This window comes from Manis pentadactyla, chromosome 7 (assembly GCF_030020395.1).
Source record: "Manis pentadactyla isolate mManPen7 chromosome 7, mManPen7.hap1, whole genome shotgun sequence".
Classification (NCBI taxonomy): domain Eukaryota; kingdom Metazoa; phylum Chordata; class Mammalia; order Pholidota; family Manidae; genus Manis; species Manis pentadactyla.
Window position 1 is genome coordinate 58,492,121 of NC_080025.1, and position 19,638 is coordinate 58,511,758.

General features: G+C 38.6%; 1 protein-coding gene across 9 annotated transcripts in view; it reads left to right on the plus strand.

Moving 5' to 3' along the window:
* The window catches only part of SRPK2 (SRSF protein kinase 2), a 299,738-nt gene that overhangs the window by 240,950 nt on the left and 39,150 nt on the right, over positions 1 to 19,638 (plus strand). For all 9 annotated transcript variants that reach the window (XM_057504422.1, XM_036892368.2, XM_057504418.1 and 6 more), the window contains 4 exons: positions 7,892 to 8,000; positions 8,644 to 8,731; positions 8,961 to 9,048; positions 14,587 to 14,693. In XM_057504422.1, coding sequence (XP_057360405.1) covers positions 7,892 to 8,000; positions 8,644 to 8,731; positions 8,961 to 9,048; positions 14,587 to 14,693 — 392 coding nt within the window. The remainder of the gene's footprint in view (positions 1 to 7,891; positions 8,001 to 8,643; positions 8,732 to 8,960; positions 9,049 to 14,586; positions 14,694 to 19,638) is intronic.

Here is a 19,638-nt window from a genome sequence, read left to right on the forward strand (position 1 = left end):
TATACGTCACTGGCCCCAGTAAGCATTGGAGTTCTCCACTTAAGGGGCTGTTAGGGTGCTAAACTGCTGTCAATATGCACCCCACTTGGCCATTACTGGTGTCTTTGCTGCACCACTCCATGGCCTTTGGGTCCTGTCTCGCATCCACCCTGCAATGGGATAGGTGGTTATTACCTTGGTCGGAGCTGTTCTGGTTATGGGCTCTGTAACCAGCAAGGCATGGTACACAGCAGCCAGTTGCTTCTCTGTTAAGGTCTACTGGACCTCTGCTCCTTTCCATAGTTGTGATATAGGTTGCAATAGGTTGGCATGTCCATTCAAGATGCTGCCAAAGACCCCATCTATAACCATCTTCGGTTACATGAACATCTTGTCCACAGGGCCTTGATGAGTCCATTATACTCAAGGCATGTACAGCCTTGACTGACTGCTTGTCAGCAGTAGGAGTAACTGCGCATGTCTTATTGCAGTCCTACCTGATACTCTTTTGTACCAACCAGTGTAAGGGCTTCAGAATTTTTACCAAATGCAGGATTAATACTCTCCAGTAGCCCAAAAGACCCCAAAACTCTTGTAATACCGCCACAGTGGTAGGGGTTGGGAGAGCCTGGACCTTGTCTATGACTGCTTCAGGAGTAACTTTAGTTTTATCCAACCAGACAAACCCCCAAGAATTTTACAGACAAACCCGGTCCCTGAACCTCGGTGCTGTTCACAGCCCATCCTTTCTCCTGTAGATGTGCAGCAGTCTAGGAACTGCAAGAGAATCAGATGTGAGCATGATATCAATGTAGTGATACAGCCACACCATTTGTGGTTTCTTCCATGTGGCCAAGTCCTGGGCTAAGTCCATGAGAAATAGTGGGACTGTGGAGATATCCCTGTGGAAGGACAGTGAATGTCTACTGCCGGCCTTCCCACATGAAGGCAAACTGTTCCTGACTTTCCTGTGCTATGTTAGTAGAGAAGAAAGCGTTAGCAAGGTTCACAACATAATGATACATCCCTAGTTCATGACTGAGGGTGTCCATAAGGGCTGCTATAGAGGGGACAGCAGCATGCAAAAGAGTTGTGACTTTATTCAATTCCCTCTACTCTATAGTCGTAGCCAGGAGCTGTTTGGCTTTTTCACTGGTCACATTGGGGAATTAAAAGGACTATGAGTGGGCTTTATGTTGCTCCCCCTTTTCCTATTCCTGTAAAGTTTCTCCAATTTTCTTGTGTCCCCCAGGAAGTTTATTCTGCTTTATATTTATGACTTGCTGAGGTACAGGCAGAGCTACAGGTGGGTGCTTAGCACGTCCCCTCAGAACTGCCTTTACCACACATATCCTCAGTCTGAACTCACCTGCAGTGGTCTGTAACCACTGGTCCTGCAGGATATCTACTCTCAAAATATATTCAGGGGTAGTAAAAATGTACACAGTATACTCCTTTGGGGTAAGCGCACTATCCCCAATGAGATTTTGGCTTTCTTCACTAATTGCCTTACCCACATAGCCATCTATCACTGCAGGGATCCCAGGAAAATGCTCAGTGTTGCCATAAATCAGAGAACATTTAGCTCCTCTGTCCACCAGTGCCAGGACATGTATGTTGTACATTCACAGGGGACCAGTGAATTGCTAATTCTGCATGTGGCCTCTGGTCCCCACCATGTCCCCCAAGGTGGGGACCTTGACACTCCCCCTCAGTTGTACTGGGATGCCAAGTCATCCTGTTGGGTGAGGCCCAGGCAGAGCCTGAGTACTCTCCTTCAGGAAGTCTTGCAGGGAGACAGACTGGACATGGGGCTTTGCCTCTGGTTTCTGTGTCCTGGACCTCAGCATCTGCGACTGCTGCTGTGGCTTAAATTGGTGCCACAGTTATAACAAGATCCTATTGGGCTGCCCATCAAGTTTTTCTTTCACTACTCTGGCCTTTATCACATCAACCCTCATCTGGGTCTTTGAGACCTTCCCGGGTACTTTGCACCTCTCCTTTCCATTGTATCCCGTACTTCCTTCCATGCTCTTATTGTTTCAATGTCACCCAAATGTGCTAAAGTATGAGTAGCCTCACTTATGGATTGCCCTGTGTGGGAAGTAAGAATAGTCACTAGGGACCAAAAGAGAAATGGGGGAGCTGTATGGAGCATCAGATTTCTCATTCTTAGGGTAAACAACTCATTGGGGCCCTGGGGTCCATATTATAGATGATATTTTTCATGCCCAACTCCTGTAACACTTGCTGGAGCTCTGCATATGTTTTCCAGTTAGTGAGTAAGTATGGTAAATCATCCTGATTAGGCCAAACTGCCCTAAAGGCTGCTGTCAGCCAATCCAGAAGTGCCCGAGTCCCTCAGGTGTGACAAGCACTTTATAACTGCTGCCAGAGGGAAGGGTGAGTCATCAGGGAAGCCAGTCTACCCATTTCAGCACCTGATACAACAATGTTTTTTACCTCCATATCCCAGAGACGCAGAAGCCATGTAAGCAGAGGTTTCTATAGCTTCTGCCGATACAGGACGGTCATGTCCATCAGCTCATCCTGGGTATAGGGGCAGAGCATGGAGTGCTCAACAATCTGGGAAGGGGTGACTCCTCCCCCAGGAGCCTGTGGTTGTTGCATTATTATTTTCTTAAGTACGACCAGGTGGGCCTTTAATACAGGAGAGGCTGGTGCCTCTGGTTGTGGCCTCGGCAACAGATCAGCCCTAGGTCCCACCCCTTCATCCTCTCTCAATGAGTCTGTCATTTCCACGACTGAAAGCACTGCTCTTTCCTCCCCTTCACCCACAGCCTCCTGCAATGCGGATTCTCTGGCTGCCTCCTCCCTCGCTGCTAACATATCTTCCACGAGCATGACCCGTCTTCTCAATAACTGTTTCTCTTTCTTAAGGACATACTGTACGTCATCGCCCAGCTCCTCAAAGTGATTCTGAAGTGTGTCTCTCTACTGCCAAAGTATCTCTCTCTGTCCTCGATAACGCTTTCCACTGTCTTGACGAAAAGAGATCCTACAGTCCCAGCTGCTACATGGCCACTCAGGGCCTCTAAGCAGTCTTCTTGCTCATGGAGGGCTTATTTCGCAGCTTCCAGTGTGTCCTCCCTTCCCCAATTCTGGGGAAGACCCCACCCCTTTACAAGGTGCTTTACCCTAGACCAGTTATCCACCAGGGGCTCCCCAACTGGAAGCCTCACAGATAGGGGGCTCCCTGGTGAAGCTGCATCCTCTACCACTGCAGCCACTGGGGCCTCCCCACCATTCACAGTGGGGTTTCTTGGGCATCTTCTCACCATCTCTAGGGGCAGCCAGCTCAAGGGTTGCACCCATGTAGACAGATTTTGGGTTCAGAGATCCTGCCGACTGCTCCAGATGTAACTCTGGGGTGGGGCAGAAATCCTGGAGTAAAGTACCTTTGAAACCAAAATCAGCCAAAGGGAGAAATAAAGTGTGAGAAATCCGTTTATTTCTTACAAGCAGTCTTCCTACATCTCTTGTGACCTGGCTGCAGAAGAGGCCCCATGTAATGTCTCAGGTCCAGAAATGCCTTCGCTTGCCCTCGTAATTACCTATTGATAGGGAGATGGCCTACTTCTCTCCACCTCTTGGAGGCACCTATTCATATGGAGATACAGTAAGGCCAGGTGACAGATTCTGGAAATACTGCAATTTTATCCTCAGAATTTCTTCATGATTGGAACTTGGGTGTTTTGTGTCTTTCACTATATTTGTCTATTTCGTCTAAGTTTCATATTTATAGGCATAAAATTATAATATTCTGTCATCCTATTGCTATCTGTAAAATAAGTAATGATGTCATGTCACTAATTCCTCAGTTTGGTGGTAGTTTATGTTTTCCTGGCTCAGCCTAGCCAGAAGTTTATTAATTATTATCATTTTATCAAAGAACCAGGTTCTGGTCTCACTGATTTTCTTTTTTAGTGTTTATGCTTTTTGTCTCACTAATTGCAGCTCTATTTCCTTTCTTTCCCTTTCAGTTTTATTTGCTCCCCTTTCTCTGGTTTTTTAAGGTGGAAACTGAGAATGTTGATTTGAGATCTTCTTTTCTAACATAGGCAGTCAGTGCTCTAAATTTTGCTCTTTTAAGTTCTGCTTTAGCAGCATTTCACATTTCGGTATGTTTTCATTCTAATTTAGTGTAAAATACCTTGTACTTCCCTTTTGATTTCTTCCTTATCCAATGGGTTATTTTTAAGTGTGTTAGTTTCCCATCTTGGGGGTATTTTCACTCATTGGTTTCTAATTTAATTCTGATGTGGTCTGAGAACATGCTTTATGGAGCACAATTCTTAATTTCTATTGAGACTTGTTTTGTGGCCCAGTATATGGTCTGTTTTAGTAAATGTTCCATGTACTTAAAATGAATATTTGCTGTTAAGTAGTGTTTTATAAATATCAATTATGTCAAGTTGGTTAATGATGTATTCAGATCTTCCATATCCTTACTGTTTTTCTCTACTTGTTCCATTAATTTTTTGGGAAATGAGTATTGACATCTTTAGTGACCCAAAACGCATCTATGTTATCATTCTGTGAACAAATTTCTTTTCAACACCCTTTCCTTTTTGAAACTGTTTGTGTTGGTGGTGATTCTCAAATTTTTTCTTAGGTCTTTGAGAGCCTTCAGTGGTTGCAGAGAGAAACCTCACCATAGGGCTGAGAAATGAGGGTTCGCAAAAAAAAAAAAGAATACTTAATACAATCAGTAGAAAAAAGACTTTGCTTAAAACCCTTCTGGACTATTGCCTATGATAAAGTTTTGAACTTCTGATTTACTATTACAAATTGAACCTATTCTGACGTAACTGGACTAAACTGCTAATCTTTTGTTCAACTTTCAAAGTCCCATTGAGAAAATCTCTGTGTGCTTGTGCTGTGATTACCTCGGACACAGGCTGTGCTGTTTGTGCTCACATGTACTCAGTCTGGCTGTTGAAGAATCCAAATCTGAAACCTACAATGCTGATACGAGTTTCTTCTCTTTGTGCATGATTAAAATATTTTAAAATGCAGAGGTTTTAATATTAGCAATAATATGCAGTTCAGCAGTAACTAGCTTTTAATTAAGGTATCAAGTTTTCCCTGTGTACTGAGACTGGGAAACAGTCCTCTGGCTGTTAAAAGTGGAGTGCATTTCTTCCTGATGGACAGAGCATAGATTTGGAGTCAGATGCAGTGTCAGCCCTGAGCCTACTACTGAACTATCTTTGAGACCTGTGCCCACTTGAGCAGTGTAGAAATAATACCATCTTCTCTGTGGGGTGGTTGTAAGAAATGACAGACAGCAATGTTTCTTAAATGTTGTGTGTTGTGAAGTGTGACTAGTTCTTTGAAGAAACAGTTTCATACATTCTGGAATTAGCAGAATGCTCTCTTCTCTTAGGGGGAATTCCCATTGGGTTTTAAGACACTGGCCTCTGAGAACCCCTGTGGTCTAGAAATCTGCCTTAACTTCTCATTTCCCAAATAGAACTTCTCTTCCCTTCTTCTTCCCCTTCCCTGTTCCCTCTGTGAAACACCTGCAACATAGTTTACTTAATTTTTCATTTCATGGAACATGGTTTTAAAAATAAAGTGCCTAGCACAGTGCCGCTAATTCATACTTGAAATAAGGTAGTTTTCTTTTCTTCCTTTTCAGTGTTAATTCTAATGGTTTATAAACTGTATTGTAAACTCAGAGTCCACCTCAGTTTTAGTTTAAGTAAGTAATAACCATTTTTTCCCAGTTTCATTAAGATATAATTGATAGTATAGCACTATATAAGTTTTAAGGTGTACAGCATAATAACGTATGTGTATATTGTGAAATTATTACCACATTAAGTTTATATAACAGGCATCCATCCATTTAATAGTTTGTTATATTTTATTCCTAACTTTTAGTTAATACATTTTACCCAAAATGTTGTTAAAGACTTTAATATTAAAATCTGGGAAAAGGAAGTGTAGTGGTATAATAGTATCTGGTCAAATTCCTTCACTAGTTTAATACAATTTAAATATTTATAAACATTCATAGTATTTCTTGAAGTATTACTCTGAGCCCTCTGTGGATTACACACTAGATTGAAGGATGTGGTTTGCATACTTCCTGCACCTGCTTTGAGCCTCTTAACATTAGACATGAACCATCCATGTCTGTCCTGAGTTACTTGTAAGAATTCTACCCATTTAAAAAATGAGAAATGACATCTCTGCAATAGATACGCAGATGATAAAAGAATAAAAAGTGGAAAAGTATTGTTTGTTTTAGGAAAACATTGAAAAATAAAAAGAATAAAATATCGATGAAATAATTAGATTTATATTGAGATGTTTGTTGGTAACATCTTGCCCTCTTAGACTTTTTCTTGTGTGTTTTACAAAAATGGTATTATGTTATTCATCCTACTTTGTAGCCTGCTTATTTTATTTACGAATGCAAAGTTAAGGTCTTTTTATGCCAGATGTCTGTGAAGAGTTTACCTTAACAGGTTGCCCTCTCCTTCCTCAGCCTTTTCCCAGCAGGCAGTTGAGGTTGCAGGAAGAGTGGTGAGAGGAGCAAGCTCTGTTGGAGGTTAAATTGTCATAGATTTTACAATTCTCTGTTGGCTACGGATAACCTGTTGGTGTATGCAGAATTACTCAGAGTACACATCCTGTAGTTTGATGAGTTATGTTGTACTAACCCCAGAAGGTTTGCATTTCACTTACTGCTTGGAATTAAAAAGGGGTGTTTTGAAATGTCAAGAGCTAGTATGTGAATATTATGTACATCTAGACTGAAATATGAAACTTCAAACTATTATTATGGGGTGCCTGATGGTGCATTGACTTTCTAAGTTAAATTAAAAAAAAAAAAAAAGCCTAGATATCACCTCACACCAGTAAGGATCACCACCATCCAAAAGACAAACAATAACAAATATTGGCGAGGTTGTGGAGAAAGGGGGACCCTCCTACACTGCTGGTGGGAATGTAAACTAGTTCAACCATTGTGGAAAGCAGTATGGAGGTTCCTCAAAATACTCAAAATAGAAATACCATTTGACCCAGGAATTCCACTTCTAGGAATTTACCCTAAGAATGCAACAGCCCAGTTTGAAAAAGACATATGCACCCCTATGTTTATCGCAGCACTATTTACAATAGCCAAGAAATGGAAGCAACCTCAGTGTCCATCAGTAGATGAATGGATAAAGAAGATGTGGTACATGTACACAATGGAATATTATTCAGCCATAAGAAGAAAACAAATCCTACCATTTGCAACAACATGGATGGAGCTAGAGGGTATTATACTCAGTGAAATAAGCCAGGCAGAGAAAGACAAGTACCAAATGATTTCACTCAACTGTGCAGTATAAGAACAAAGCAAAAACTGAAGGAACAAAACAGCAGCAGACTCACAGAACCCAAGAATGGACTAACAGTTACCAAAGGGAAAGGGACTGGGGAGGATGGGTGGGAAGGGAGGGATAAGGAGGGGGAAAAAAGAAAGGGGGCATTACGATTAGCATGTATAATGGGGGGGGCATAGGGAGGGTGGTGCAACACAGAGAAGACAAGTAGTGACTCTACAGCATCTTACTACACTGATGGACAGTGACTGTAATGGGGATTGTGGGGGGGGACTTGGTGATGGGGGGAGTCTAGTAAACATAATGTTCCTCATGTAATTGTAGATTAGTGATAACAGGAACAAAAAAAGCCTAACAGAAAGTCATAGGATATTTTTCTCTTGAGGAAAGGTATTCTTGAAAAAAATGTTGTATTATTAAACATGTTTTAATGTGATTTATGATTTAGAGCTTTCTTTAATGGTATCAAGAACCAACAAAAGAAGAGATGAGATTCTATTATTATTTTTCTGAAATTAAAGGAAAAATTTTTCTTTAAATAAAAGGTGGCTATCATCCAGTGAAAATTGGAGACCTCTTCAATGGCCGCTATCATGTTATTAGGAAGCTAGGATGGGGACACTTCTCAACTGTCTGGCTGTGCTGGGATATGCAGTAAGTGTTGATACTTGTGCATTTGATTCCTGGTCTAGTTCAGCATCTTTATTTTATAACAAGGTGTAGCTGATGGGCACACCTACTTCTGTTGTGGCATTTAAATTGATCAGCATAGGCTATCCCACCTAGCTAGACTTTCCTTTCTCAGTTTGAAATTCATTTTTCTGCCTTTATATCTGAAGCTTATTCATTGAATTGTATTACACTGGAGTCATGTTCTTAGTAATTCATCCCAACCAGAAAAACATTGAAATGTAAAATAAAGTATAGGCATTTCAAATCAGTGGTTTCTAAAGCCATGATCCATAGTATGAAACTGCCTTGCTCCTTAGTACACATACGTGTGTGTGTGTGTGTGTGTTTGTATGTGTACTGAAACTAAAGTGTTAAAAGATAATATTTACCCTTACTATATGTGATGAACTCTGACATTTTTCTAGTCTACTTTATTTTTATTAGGAAAAAACAAAAACAAAGTAAAAAAGACATTGTTTTGACCCATTAACCCACTGCTTAACTAGCGCCTCACAATTTGAAAAGTACAATTTTAAAGGAAAGCTTATGAGAAGTTCTGATTTACTGGATGGATCTCATTATAATGATCATCTCTGATATTTTTTTTAAATGCATTTTTTTTAAGGGGGAAAAGATTTGTTGCAATGAAAGTTGTCAAAAGTGCCCAGCATTATACAGAGACAGCCTTGGATGAAATAAAATTGCTTAAATGTGTAAGTACTGAAAAAATGTGAATGATATAAGGAAAGTTAATGGTGTAAAAACAGAGGACTTTTTCTGGGTTTTACTCAATTAAAATTGAGTTTATTTTTAAAAGTTCAAATACTGAATTATTTATTTTTAAAAACATCACTTTTACTAAAACAGTTTTGGTTGATATAATGGAAATGACTTTCAGTCTTAAATGCTTCTGTTTTTTTGAACTCATTTTTCTTTCCATAGGTTCGAGAAAGTGATCCCAGTGACCCAAATAAAGACATGGTAGTACAGCTAATCGATGACTTCAAGATTTCAGGCATGAATGGAATACGTATCCTTTCTGACAGTTCTGTTGCTTTCTAATGGCTGAATTATATTATAGGTTTTCTTTTTACTTTATTTATTTATTTTTTAATTTAAGTATAGTTGATATACAATATTAGTTTCAGGTGTACAACATAATTATTTAATATTTATTATATACATTATGAAATGCTCACAACAATAAGTGTAGTTACTGTCTGTTCATACAAAGTTATTACAATATTATTGACTATATTCCCTGTGCTGTATTTTACATCCCTGTAACTTAACTTATTACTGGAATTTGTACCTCTTTATCCCCTTCACCTATTTTGAAATGCATCGTCACACCCCTCCTCTCCTCTGGCAACCACCAGTTTGTTCTCTGTATTTATGAGTTTGTTCCTGTTTTGCTCGTTTGTTCATTTGTTTTTTAGATTCCATATTTAAGTGAAATCATACAGTGTTTGCCTTTCTCTGACTACCTTCACTTGTTATAATACCCTCTAGGTCCATCCATGTCATCATGAATGGCAAGGTTATGTTCTATTTTATGGCTGAATATATATATATACGTGTGTGTGTGTGTATCACATCTTTATCCATCTGTCAGTGGACACTTATGCTGCTTCGTATTTTGGCTGTTAGAAACAATGCTGCAGTGAACATAGGGGTGCATATATCTTTTTAAAATAGCGTTTTCATTTTATTTGGGTAACTATCCAGATTGTATGGTATTTTCTATTTTTAATTTTTTGAGGAACCTCCATACTGTTTTCCATAGTGGCTGCGGCACTTTACAATCCTACCAGTAGTGCACAAGGGTTCCCTTTTTTCCACATCCTGCCAACACTTGTTACTTTTTTGTCTTTTTGATAGTAGCCATTCAGACAGGTATTTCTTATTTTCATTTGCATTTCCCCAGTGATTAGTGATGTTGAGCATCTTTTCATGTGTCTGTTGGCCATTTGTATGTCTTCATGGGAAGAATGTCTGTTAAGGTCCTCTGCCCATTTTTCATCTGATTGTTTTTGTGTTGAGTTGTGTACATTGCTTATCTATTTTGGCTGTTAACCCTTTATTGGATGTGTCATTTACAAATATCTTCTCCAAGTCAGTAGGTTACCTTTTTTGTGGTGTTCATGGTTTCCTTTGCTGCAGAAGTGTTTTAATTTGATGTAGTCCCACTTTGTTTTTGCTTTTGCAGCCCTTGCCTGAGGAGAGAGATCCAACAAAATATTGCTAACACTGATGTCCAAGAGTTTAGTGCCTACGTTTTCTTTCAGGACATCTGTGGTTTTAAGTGTTACATTTAAGTCTTAAATTCATTTTGAATGTATTTTTTGTATGTGGCATAAAGAAGTGATCTGGTTTCATTCTCTTGCATGTAGCTGTCCATTGTTTGCAACATCATTTATTGTAGGGACTGTCTTTTCCCCATTGTATATTCTTGGCTTCTTTGTCATAGATTAATATAAACATGGATTTTTCTTCTGAGCCCTCTATTCTGTTCCATGGATCTAGGTGTCTGTTTTTGTGCCACTACTTTACTGTTTTGATCACTGTAGCTTTGTAATAGATTGAAATCAGGAAGCATGATGCCTCCAGCTTTGCTATTCTTTCTCAAGATTGCTTTAGCTATTCATGGTCTTTTGTGCTACCATAGAAATTTTAGAATTATTTGTTCTAGTTCTGTGAAAAATGCCATTCCTGTTTTGCTAGGGATTGCAATGAATCTATAAATTGCTTTGGGTTTTATGGCCATTTTGACAATATTAAGTATTTCTATTCATGAACATGGAATGCTTTCCATTTATTTGTATCTTCAATTTCTTTCATCCTTAAAGTTTTCACAGTTAAGTCCTTCACTTTCTTGGTTAAATTTATTCCTAAGAAGTTTATCCTTTTGTTACAATTGTAAATGGGATTTGTTGTCCTATTTTCTCTTCCTGCTAGTTTGTTGTTAGTAGAAATGCCACAGATTTCTATATATAAATTTTGATCCTGCATCTTTACTGAATTCATTTATTGGCTCTGGTTGATTGTTTTTGGTGAAGTCTTTAGGGTTTTTTTATGTATAGTATCATGTCATCTGCAAATAGTGATAGTTTTACTTATTACCATTTGCCTTTTATTTCTTTTTTCTTGTCTGATTGCTGTGGCTAGGACTTCCAGTACTGTGTTGAATAAAAGTAGTGACAGTGGACATCCTTGTCATGGTCCTGATCTTGGAGGAAAAGCTTTTAGCTTTTCATCACTGAGTATGATGTTAGCTTTGAGTTTGTCATATAAAGCCTTTATTATGCTGAAGTAAATTCCCTGTATAGTCTCTTTGTTGATAGTTTTTATCATGAATAGATTTTGACTCTCCATTTTTAAAAAATGGCAGTATTTCAAGCCTGTGTAAACATGTTCCTTCTGCTGTATTACTGTCCACAAAAAGCCTCCAGTATCACTGCAGAGTATTGTAAAACAATATGCCTGCTTTGAGTTTTTTGGTGTAATACCATCTTATAAAATTGTTTTTACAACAACTTGATTTGACTTTAGCATGAGAAATAATTAATTGATCTTTTTTGTTAATTCTAGTGAAGTTTAATTTTGCAGTGGTAGATGAAAGTGTGCACCAGCACTTTTTGCTTTTAACTTTAAAAAATCAGACTACAAGGGCTATGTATCCTCTGATAGCTATAAGAATCATGTGAGGTTGAGGCAATAAAAGGAAAAATGCTGTGCTAATGTCAACATGCTACTGTGAAGTGCAAAGTTGGACTTGATCCCGCAGAGGATCATCTTTCTGCCAGGTGTATATTGAAATATTTTGGTTTTATTTTTTTTTGCTCCTAGTTTGTCTACTTTGAAAAGGCCTAGTAAATGTAAAGTGATACATTTTCTGTACTGTTTGGTACATCTGACATAAGCCAGTGCTTAATGGAAGAGACTTCCAATGTTTGTCTTTTAAAAACTTTTGTACTGTAGTTTATAATGCAACATAGCTGAAATTAGAGAGTGTAGTATAATGAATTTCTACAAATCCATCACTCAAATTCAATAATTGTCAAGGTCTGGCCATAATTACTTCATTCTACCCTTTCTTGCTGAATTATTTCAAAACAAATCTTATGTCATATCCTTTATCTCTACAAATGTCAGTGTGCATCTTTGAAAAAATAGACTTAAAATCAATCATAAATCTTATTGAATAAAATCATTTCTTGGTATCATGTTGTACTTGCTCCTTATTCACATTTTCTTGACAATGTAAAATCACTTTTTAAAGACTTTGAATCACATTTCAGCAAAGTTGTTTTCTTTTCCTCTTCTTAAATCTGCATTAACTCACTTTAGTTGTTTGAAGATTAAATTGTTCAATTTAAATTTTTTTCTTTTTCTTTAGAATATCATGCAGAGTATTTATTTTCTCAAAAAGAAATTATCCTGATTGGAAATTAAAGATTCTTGAAAGATGAAATGTCTTTGTCCACTATAAGGTTAGTTGTTCCTTTTGCTTTTTAAATAGGGAGGCAGTAGTCCTAATTCTAGGTCCCACTGGAAAAGAAATGTATCTGTATGTAGGTAGAGGAGGGCATCTCTGGCCTCCCTTTCTCTTTTGAGAAAACCAGATTTGACTGGGCTGCTGGTAAGTTGTTTGCGTGTTGTGTGGGAGCTCAGGAGGAAGTGATTAGAGGTTGTACAAGGGAGCTAGCGTCTAATCTTCACCATCCCTCTGCCTGGGGCATTGCTTCAGGTCAGCCTCAGGGTGGCAGTGACAGCAGAGTGTATCCCAATGCTATCAGAGCTGACAACACAAGTGTAGGGAAGAGATAATGCCTTTAGTTTCCAGAATATTCTTTCCATGTATTAGTATTGGACCTCTAAGATAGCCCTTTGTGTGCCTGAGTGAAAACTTCATTCCCCAAGGTTTGGGAATTTTCAACCACTTGTTCATAACTTTGTGACTGATGAGTGCCTGGAGGGTGTCAAGAGCCAGGGTCTTCTCCTTGTTCCTGATCTTTTGCTCTTCCCTTTACATCATGTTTGGAACAGATCCAATATTTTGATATTTAACCTGCTTAAGCTCCAGAAGCCTGAGGATGGACTTGACATAAATACCACAGTGACATACTGTCAATCCCTTAGGGAAGCACTCCCTTCACACCCTATATATTTGAGGAGGTTTTTATTTCTTAGAGAGATTGGATTTGAGAATACAAGCAAATACCAATGAGTGCTGACGTCACCTTGTCCCTCACCTTCAGATCATTTCTGCTAAGTGCTGAACGCATCTGCTTTCCTCTTGCATCAGATTTGCAAGACAGTTTCTAGGATTGCTGACAGGGAAAGGGTCTCTTTGGAGAAAACACCTGATATTGGTAATTGGAGTATTTCTGTAATGTACATTCTAGTGGCTATATTTGCAGTTCAACAAATTGCTAAGAAACCAATCATATTCTAGTTTTTTCTATTTTTTGAGAAGATTTTGGTCATAATTTAGAACACTTGAGCTTCAGCTCTGTATGTCTCACTAAACTGTGGTCCTTAGTTTGCCATTTTTTTGTCATGAGCCTGGGACAGTAAGAAACTGTAATTAGTCCTGCTATGTCTGTAGTAAATATGTTTTTTAATAAGGTAGAAATACTTTTCTTATTTTTATTAAACGTGTTTAAAGCAACAGTTGTTGTGATGATGTGGTAGATCCAGATATTGTAAAAAAAAAAAAAATTGAATCAGTAGCCTGTCTGTATGCCTCCAGGGATTAATAAAATATTCTCAAAGGGTTTCAGAGCCATTTGAAATCTTCCTGTGTATGAGTGACATGAATATATTTGTATGATGGACTTTGGTGGGTCATAGTTAAGGAGGATCAGTGGTTGACTAGATTTCTATTTTTAAAAAGCCCCAGATTCCTAAGATTTCATTAAGAGGTCAGTCTTAATCTCGTGTCTTGTATTGTGATATTATACATTCTTAAAAACTGCCTCTAGTATTAAAATTGATGTAGTTATGTGGTGAAAGATGCCATTGAGGAAAAAGATTATCTTCACTATGTTTGGTTAATTTCTACTTTATAAAATATTTTCTGTGACCTCTAAAATGGAAATTTAGTCAGGAAGGTAGGGAATTCTGTACTGTTTTCCTTGTCAGTTTCTGTGAGGTTTTAGTCTTGCTCATTTTCAAGGAGGAGTGTGCTACAAGGAGAGCCCAGGAAAGCATGGGATCGAGTCGTGGCTGTGCCACCTTTGGACTGTGTAGTGCAGGAATCTTCTTTGAACTCTGAGGTTTGCTGTCCTTGTTTCTATATAGGGGCGGGTATATTATTTCTTCAAGTTGTTATGAGTACTCATTAAATAGTGCATGGCATAAAAAAGTGCTCAGTAAATGTTAGATCTTTTCATATAGGTAAGAAATAGCAAGTGACCACTTTTGGTGTTATTGATAGTACTGGTACTACATTTTATAAAGAAATAAATTTCATGTGCCACAAGGATGCCAAGTGCCACAGTGATTTTAGTAATTGCATCACACCGGAAAACGTATCCATGGGTGATCCTTAACTGTGTCCCAGATGTCTGCATGGTCTTTGAAGTGCTTGGCCACCATCTCCTCAAATGGATCATCAAGTCCAACTACCAAGGCCTCCCCGTACGCTGCGTGAAGAGTATCATTCGACAGGTGAGGCTTATGACGACAGCCCCCACCTTCCAGTACCAAGTGGTTAGCCTTTAAGAATGTAAATTCCTATTCTTAAAAAAATGCACGTCCACACACAATGCATACACATGTGTATGTGTGTGAGTGTGAATATAAATTTTTTATATATATAAAGTTCCTGGAAAAATACATACCTATAGTGCATAACATTTTGAACCTATTGAATCAATGATATATTAATGATAAAAGAGATGTAAAGGGAGCAATATGTACATGGCAGACAGGCATTTCTTTTGGTGTGTTGGTCTTTTTTAAGGTAAGTGATACAGTATAAATGAGAAATTGTTTTATCTAGTATCATTGCTACAAAATGTCTCACTCAGTTCCTCAGAAAATAATTCAAAAGAAATAATTTTTTGTGCATTCCAGCATTTTATAGAATGAAAGTGCACACATATGGAAGAGCTCTTTCTCATTAGAAACGTTGACCAGATTCAATTTTCTACATGGGATGTATCTATCTGTATTCCTCATTGCCCTCACATCCTAAATTAGGAAAGCTGCAGATATGACTTATTCTGGATTACCTGTTCTGATACAATGGGTAATTACTAGAGATAATTCTTGAGAGTAAGTAATCTGTCAAGGTGGTTGCTGGGTTTGTTTGAGAAAACAGTCTGTAGCTAGACTTGCCAGTGAGTTCAAGTTGTGAAATATAGGCTTAGGTCCACAATTCTTAAGTAGGTGAAGAATCAGGGAATGATTTATAATTAAAGAACTGGATTCAGGAGATGGGTGCCTAAAGTAGAACCTTCCTGACAATTGTAGCTAGTATTTGCATATATGCATATGAGTAGTAGGTTTTTAAGCTCTTTTTAGAAAAACTTTGAAGCTTAAATTTGTTTAGTAAAAGCATCCTAGATTTTGCTTTTGAAATTGTGTATTGATAGCTTTGTTTAGTCAGCCTGTGTGTTCATCTCTTCATTTATCTTTGTCTTTTTGTACTGCAGGTTGGCAGCTTGTTTTCTGTTACTGTAGATGTTACTTGAGTTAGGGGCTGGAGAGAGAAGGGCTCCCTGCATTGGCTCACACAGTGTGGTACTGTAGTTCAGCAGAACTGCATTGGGTGCACATACATGCTTAGTATAGATTTTGTTTAATAAAATAATATCTGTTCCCTTTTAGATTTTAGATAGTTGCATTTTAATTCATATTTTAACATGGCTAATAAGTCAAATGAAAAAACAATTTTCCATTGTTTAATGCAGAAGACAATATGTGGTGAAGGGAAAATTGATGTGTTAATTGGAGTTATTGGATCCCCAAATGACACTTCATTATTTATAACTTATAGTGGCAGCTCTAAGAAATCATCTTATTAAAACTCTGAAACATTTTCTTAATTATCTGTGATAAATCCTAAAAATGTTAAGATTTACATATTCTAACAAAAAAGTAATTTCAGAAATACCAGCTTGAATTTATTTCACATAGGTTCTGTCATTCTCTGGAATTCTAAATTTTCAAAGATATCTGCTGTTTCTCTTTACAATAGTCAATATATGGAAGCAACCTAAGTGTCCATCATTAGATGAATGGGTAAAGAAGATGTGGTGGTACATATACACAGTGGAGTATTCAGCCTTAAAAAGAAAACAAATCCTACCATTTGCAGCAACATGGATGGAGCTAGAGGGTATTATGCTCAGTGAAATAAGCCAGGTTGAGAAAGACAAGTACCAAATGATTTCACTCATTTGTGGAGGATAACAACAAAGCAAAACTGAAGGAACAAAAACAGCAGCAGACTCACAGACTCCAGGAAGGGTCTAGCAGTTACCAAAGGGGAGGGGTTGGGGAGGGTGGGTGGGGAAGGAGGGAGAAGGGGATTAAGGGGCATTAGAATTCACAATCACAATATAGATAGGTCACAGGGAAGGCAGTCTAGCACAGAGAAGATAAGTAGTGACTCCCAAGCACCTTACCTCCCTGATGGACAGTGACTGCAGTGGAGTGTGTAAGGGGGGACTTAATAATATGGGTGAATGTCAAAACCACTGTGTTGTTCATGTTAAACCTTCATAATTGTTGATCAGTGATACCTTAATTTAAAAAAAAGATATCTGCTATTGCCATAGGTGAGCAACCTTGTCACCACAGCCTAGACTTGGCAGTGTAAGAAAGCGAATTAGCAAATGAAGCGCTGATTTTTAGTTTGAATTACAAAAGGGAAAATAAAATCCAGCCTTTCTTAGCAAGTGAAGAGTCTGTAAATCTAAAGATGCAATTCTTGGAGTTTAATGGAACTTGAATGCATATTTGCTGAATTGAACAAATGATTTAATCATGTATTATCCTCACTGTAATTCATTTACACTGTACTTTGGAGACTAAGAGCAATTGTGTTTTACTGGTCTAGAAAAAATTTCGACTTTTTGTGGTCTGCAGTTAGTTCTTGTAGGCAATATTAGAAGTTTTGTTATAGTGTGAACACATTTTAAATTTTATTTCAGAAAAATATGAAATCTGGACTTTTTTTTCCTAAACTAATAACTTTTAAGGTAGAAAATTGTTATGTATCCCAGTTAATAATCCGTATACCTAAGTTTTCCTTCATTCCCTTTGGTTCAGCCTATGTGTTTTTGACTCCTGAGTAGTAGTGGGAAGATCCTTTATTAGTAGACACTGTTATGTACAAGACAAGGTAGGCCAGTTTTCTAATACTCTTTGTCAGTGTATGGCCTCCTTCACCTTCAAAGTCAGGTGTAGCTGACTACCTTGCAGTCACCCCATACTGTCACTTGCCGTGCTTTACCAGGCACTAGCCATTACTCCCTCCTGTGCCATGTCTCTTACTCTTGATGTTCTTTCCATTTCCAGCTCCACCGTCTTCCAGTTCAGGTCCTGTCACCTCCAGCCAGTGCCTTTCCTCAGGCTTCTCTACTCCCTTGGAGGCCAGCCCACCCTACTCTGCTTCCCTCCCCATTTAGTCTCCCTTCCATTGGCAGTTACCTTCCTAAGTAAAACTTGGCTTTAGTAATCCCTATTCCCCAATTAGAAACCTGTAGTGGCTTTCCATTGCCTGTTGTCTAAATCTTAAGGGTATTGGCTGTCACAGAGCAATAGAAGGAATGATGAAGAACTTGTGTCTTATTGTGAAATACACCCTCTATATCTAAAGGACTTTGGTTAAGTCACTTAACCTCCTTAATCCACAACTTCATCATGAGTAAAATGAGAATAATAATGGCAACTTCTTTATTTTAGATTATTGTTAAGATGCCTCTATTGGCAATTACAAATATTTACTCAATGCTTACTATATGCCAGACGTAGTTCTAAGTATTTTGCAAATTTCAGTTCACTGAATCCTCACAATAATTCTATGAAATAGATATTTTCTCTCCTGATTTTATGAAGGAAGAACTGTGGGGTAGAGAGGTTAAGTAACTTGCCCCTGGTCAGGAAATAACGTAAAAAGTAGTATACAGTGAAGCAGGAATTTGCACTTAGAGCCTGGCTTTGGGGCCTGTTTGTTCCCTGTTTTCCCCCACACTGTGTATAATATCTTTGGAATTGTACTTGGCTTTGTCCAATGAGTTAAAGCACTGTTCTCCTATCAATCTGTTTAAGGTGTTCTGCCATCTGGTGTCAGCCCATATTTCCCTGCAGGTAAATTTTTTCCCATTAATTAATCTTTTATGTAGGTATTGTGCATGTGTCCTAAAATGTATGTCCTTCAGGTACCCAGTTTCCCTCCTGGAGTCAAAGTTGTCAATTTATGAATATTCAGAGGTGTCCCAAACGTTTATAAATACATGCCAATTTATCAGAATTTTTGTTGGTAAATTTTTACTAGTGTCATTTTATAGGTATTTTAGAGAAAGTACTTATCTTGCCATTTTTTTAAGCTCCACATCTTCAATTGTTTCTTTTGTCTTAGGCTGCTGAAAGTACCACCCTTTCTTTTCTACCTGTATTTTAAAACCAAACTTTAAACCCAAATCCCACTCCTGTGACAAGCTTCCCATCTGCTCTAATAAGAACGGTATTTCCTCCTCAGAGTGCCTGTGGCCTGCATTGGGTCCCTCCCTAAGGATTACAGGGTCTTAGAGCACAGGCCAAACTTGCTCAGCACTGGAGCTATTGGCTCTTTGGGCTGGGTAATACTCTGTGGTGGGGGCATCCTGTGCACTGGAGCGTGTTCAGCAGCCTCCCAGCCTCTGTCCACTAGATGCTGCCCCAGCCACCACCACCCAAGTTGTGTCAGTTGAAAGTGTCTCTGAACTTAATCAAATGTGTGTGAGGAGACAAAATTCCCTCTTGTTGAGATCCACTGGAACAGGGCAAAGTGCAGTGGGTACCTGCCTTGGCAATGCTTAATTTCAGATTGTAACTTTGGCACTTACTGTATGTGATCCCGATCAAATTATTTAGCCTCTGTGAGCCTGTTTTCTCATATGCAAAACTGGAATGCGAATCCATAATTTGTGGCCTCCTTGTGGAAATTAATACTGAGGGGATACCGACAAAGTGTCTCACATGGTGACTAGCACGAAGTAGCCATCGTGCATTGTGAGCACCTCAGAGTTATGGAGCACGTGTAGTGAGTTCTGCATCTCTTCACAGCTTCCTGTTGAGAAATGTTTTTGATAGGTTGTCTTTTCTTAAATGAAAGCATAAATGTACGTTCTTCTTATTATGGGACTTGACGGGCTCATCAAAAAACTTCACCACTTGTCAATTTTCTAAAAGTCATAATGTAATTGACTCATTTGCTTTTTTAGGGTTTCCTGTGCACTGTTACCTACCCCTTGCTCAGTTCTTAGTTGCCTTCACTTGGCCGTGGTGACCTTGTGCCAGGTCAAGAAAGGCCACCCTGGCTTGGGGAGGTGGTGACACCGCTGTGTGCTGCTTTGCCTCCAGTGTGGAGTCTTGGGCTGTTTGTTGTCCTCTCCAGCTTTCA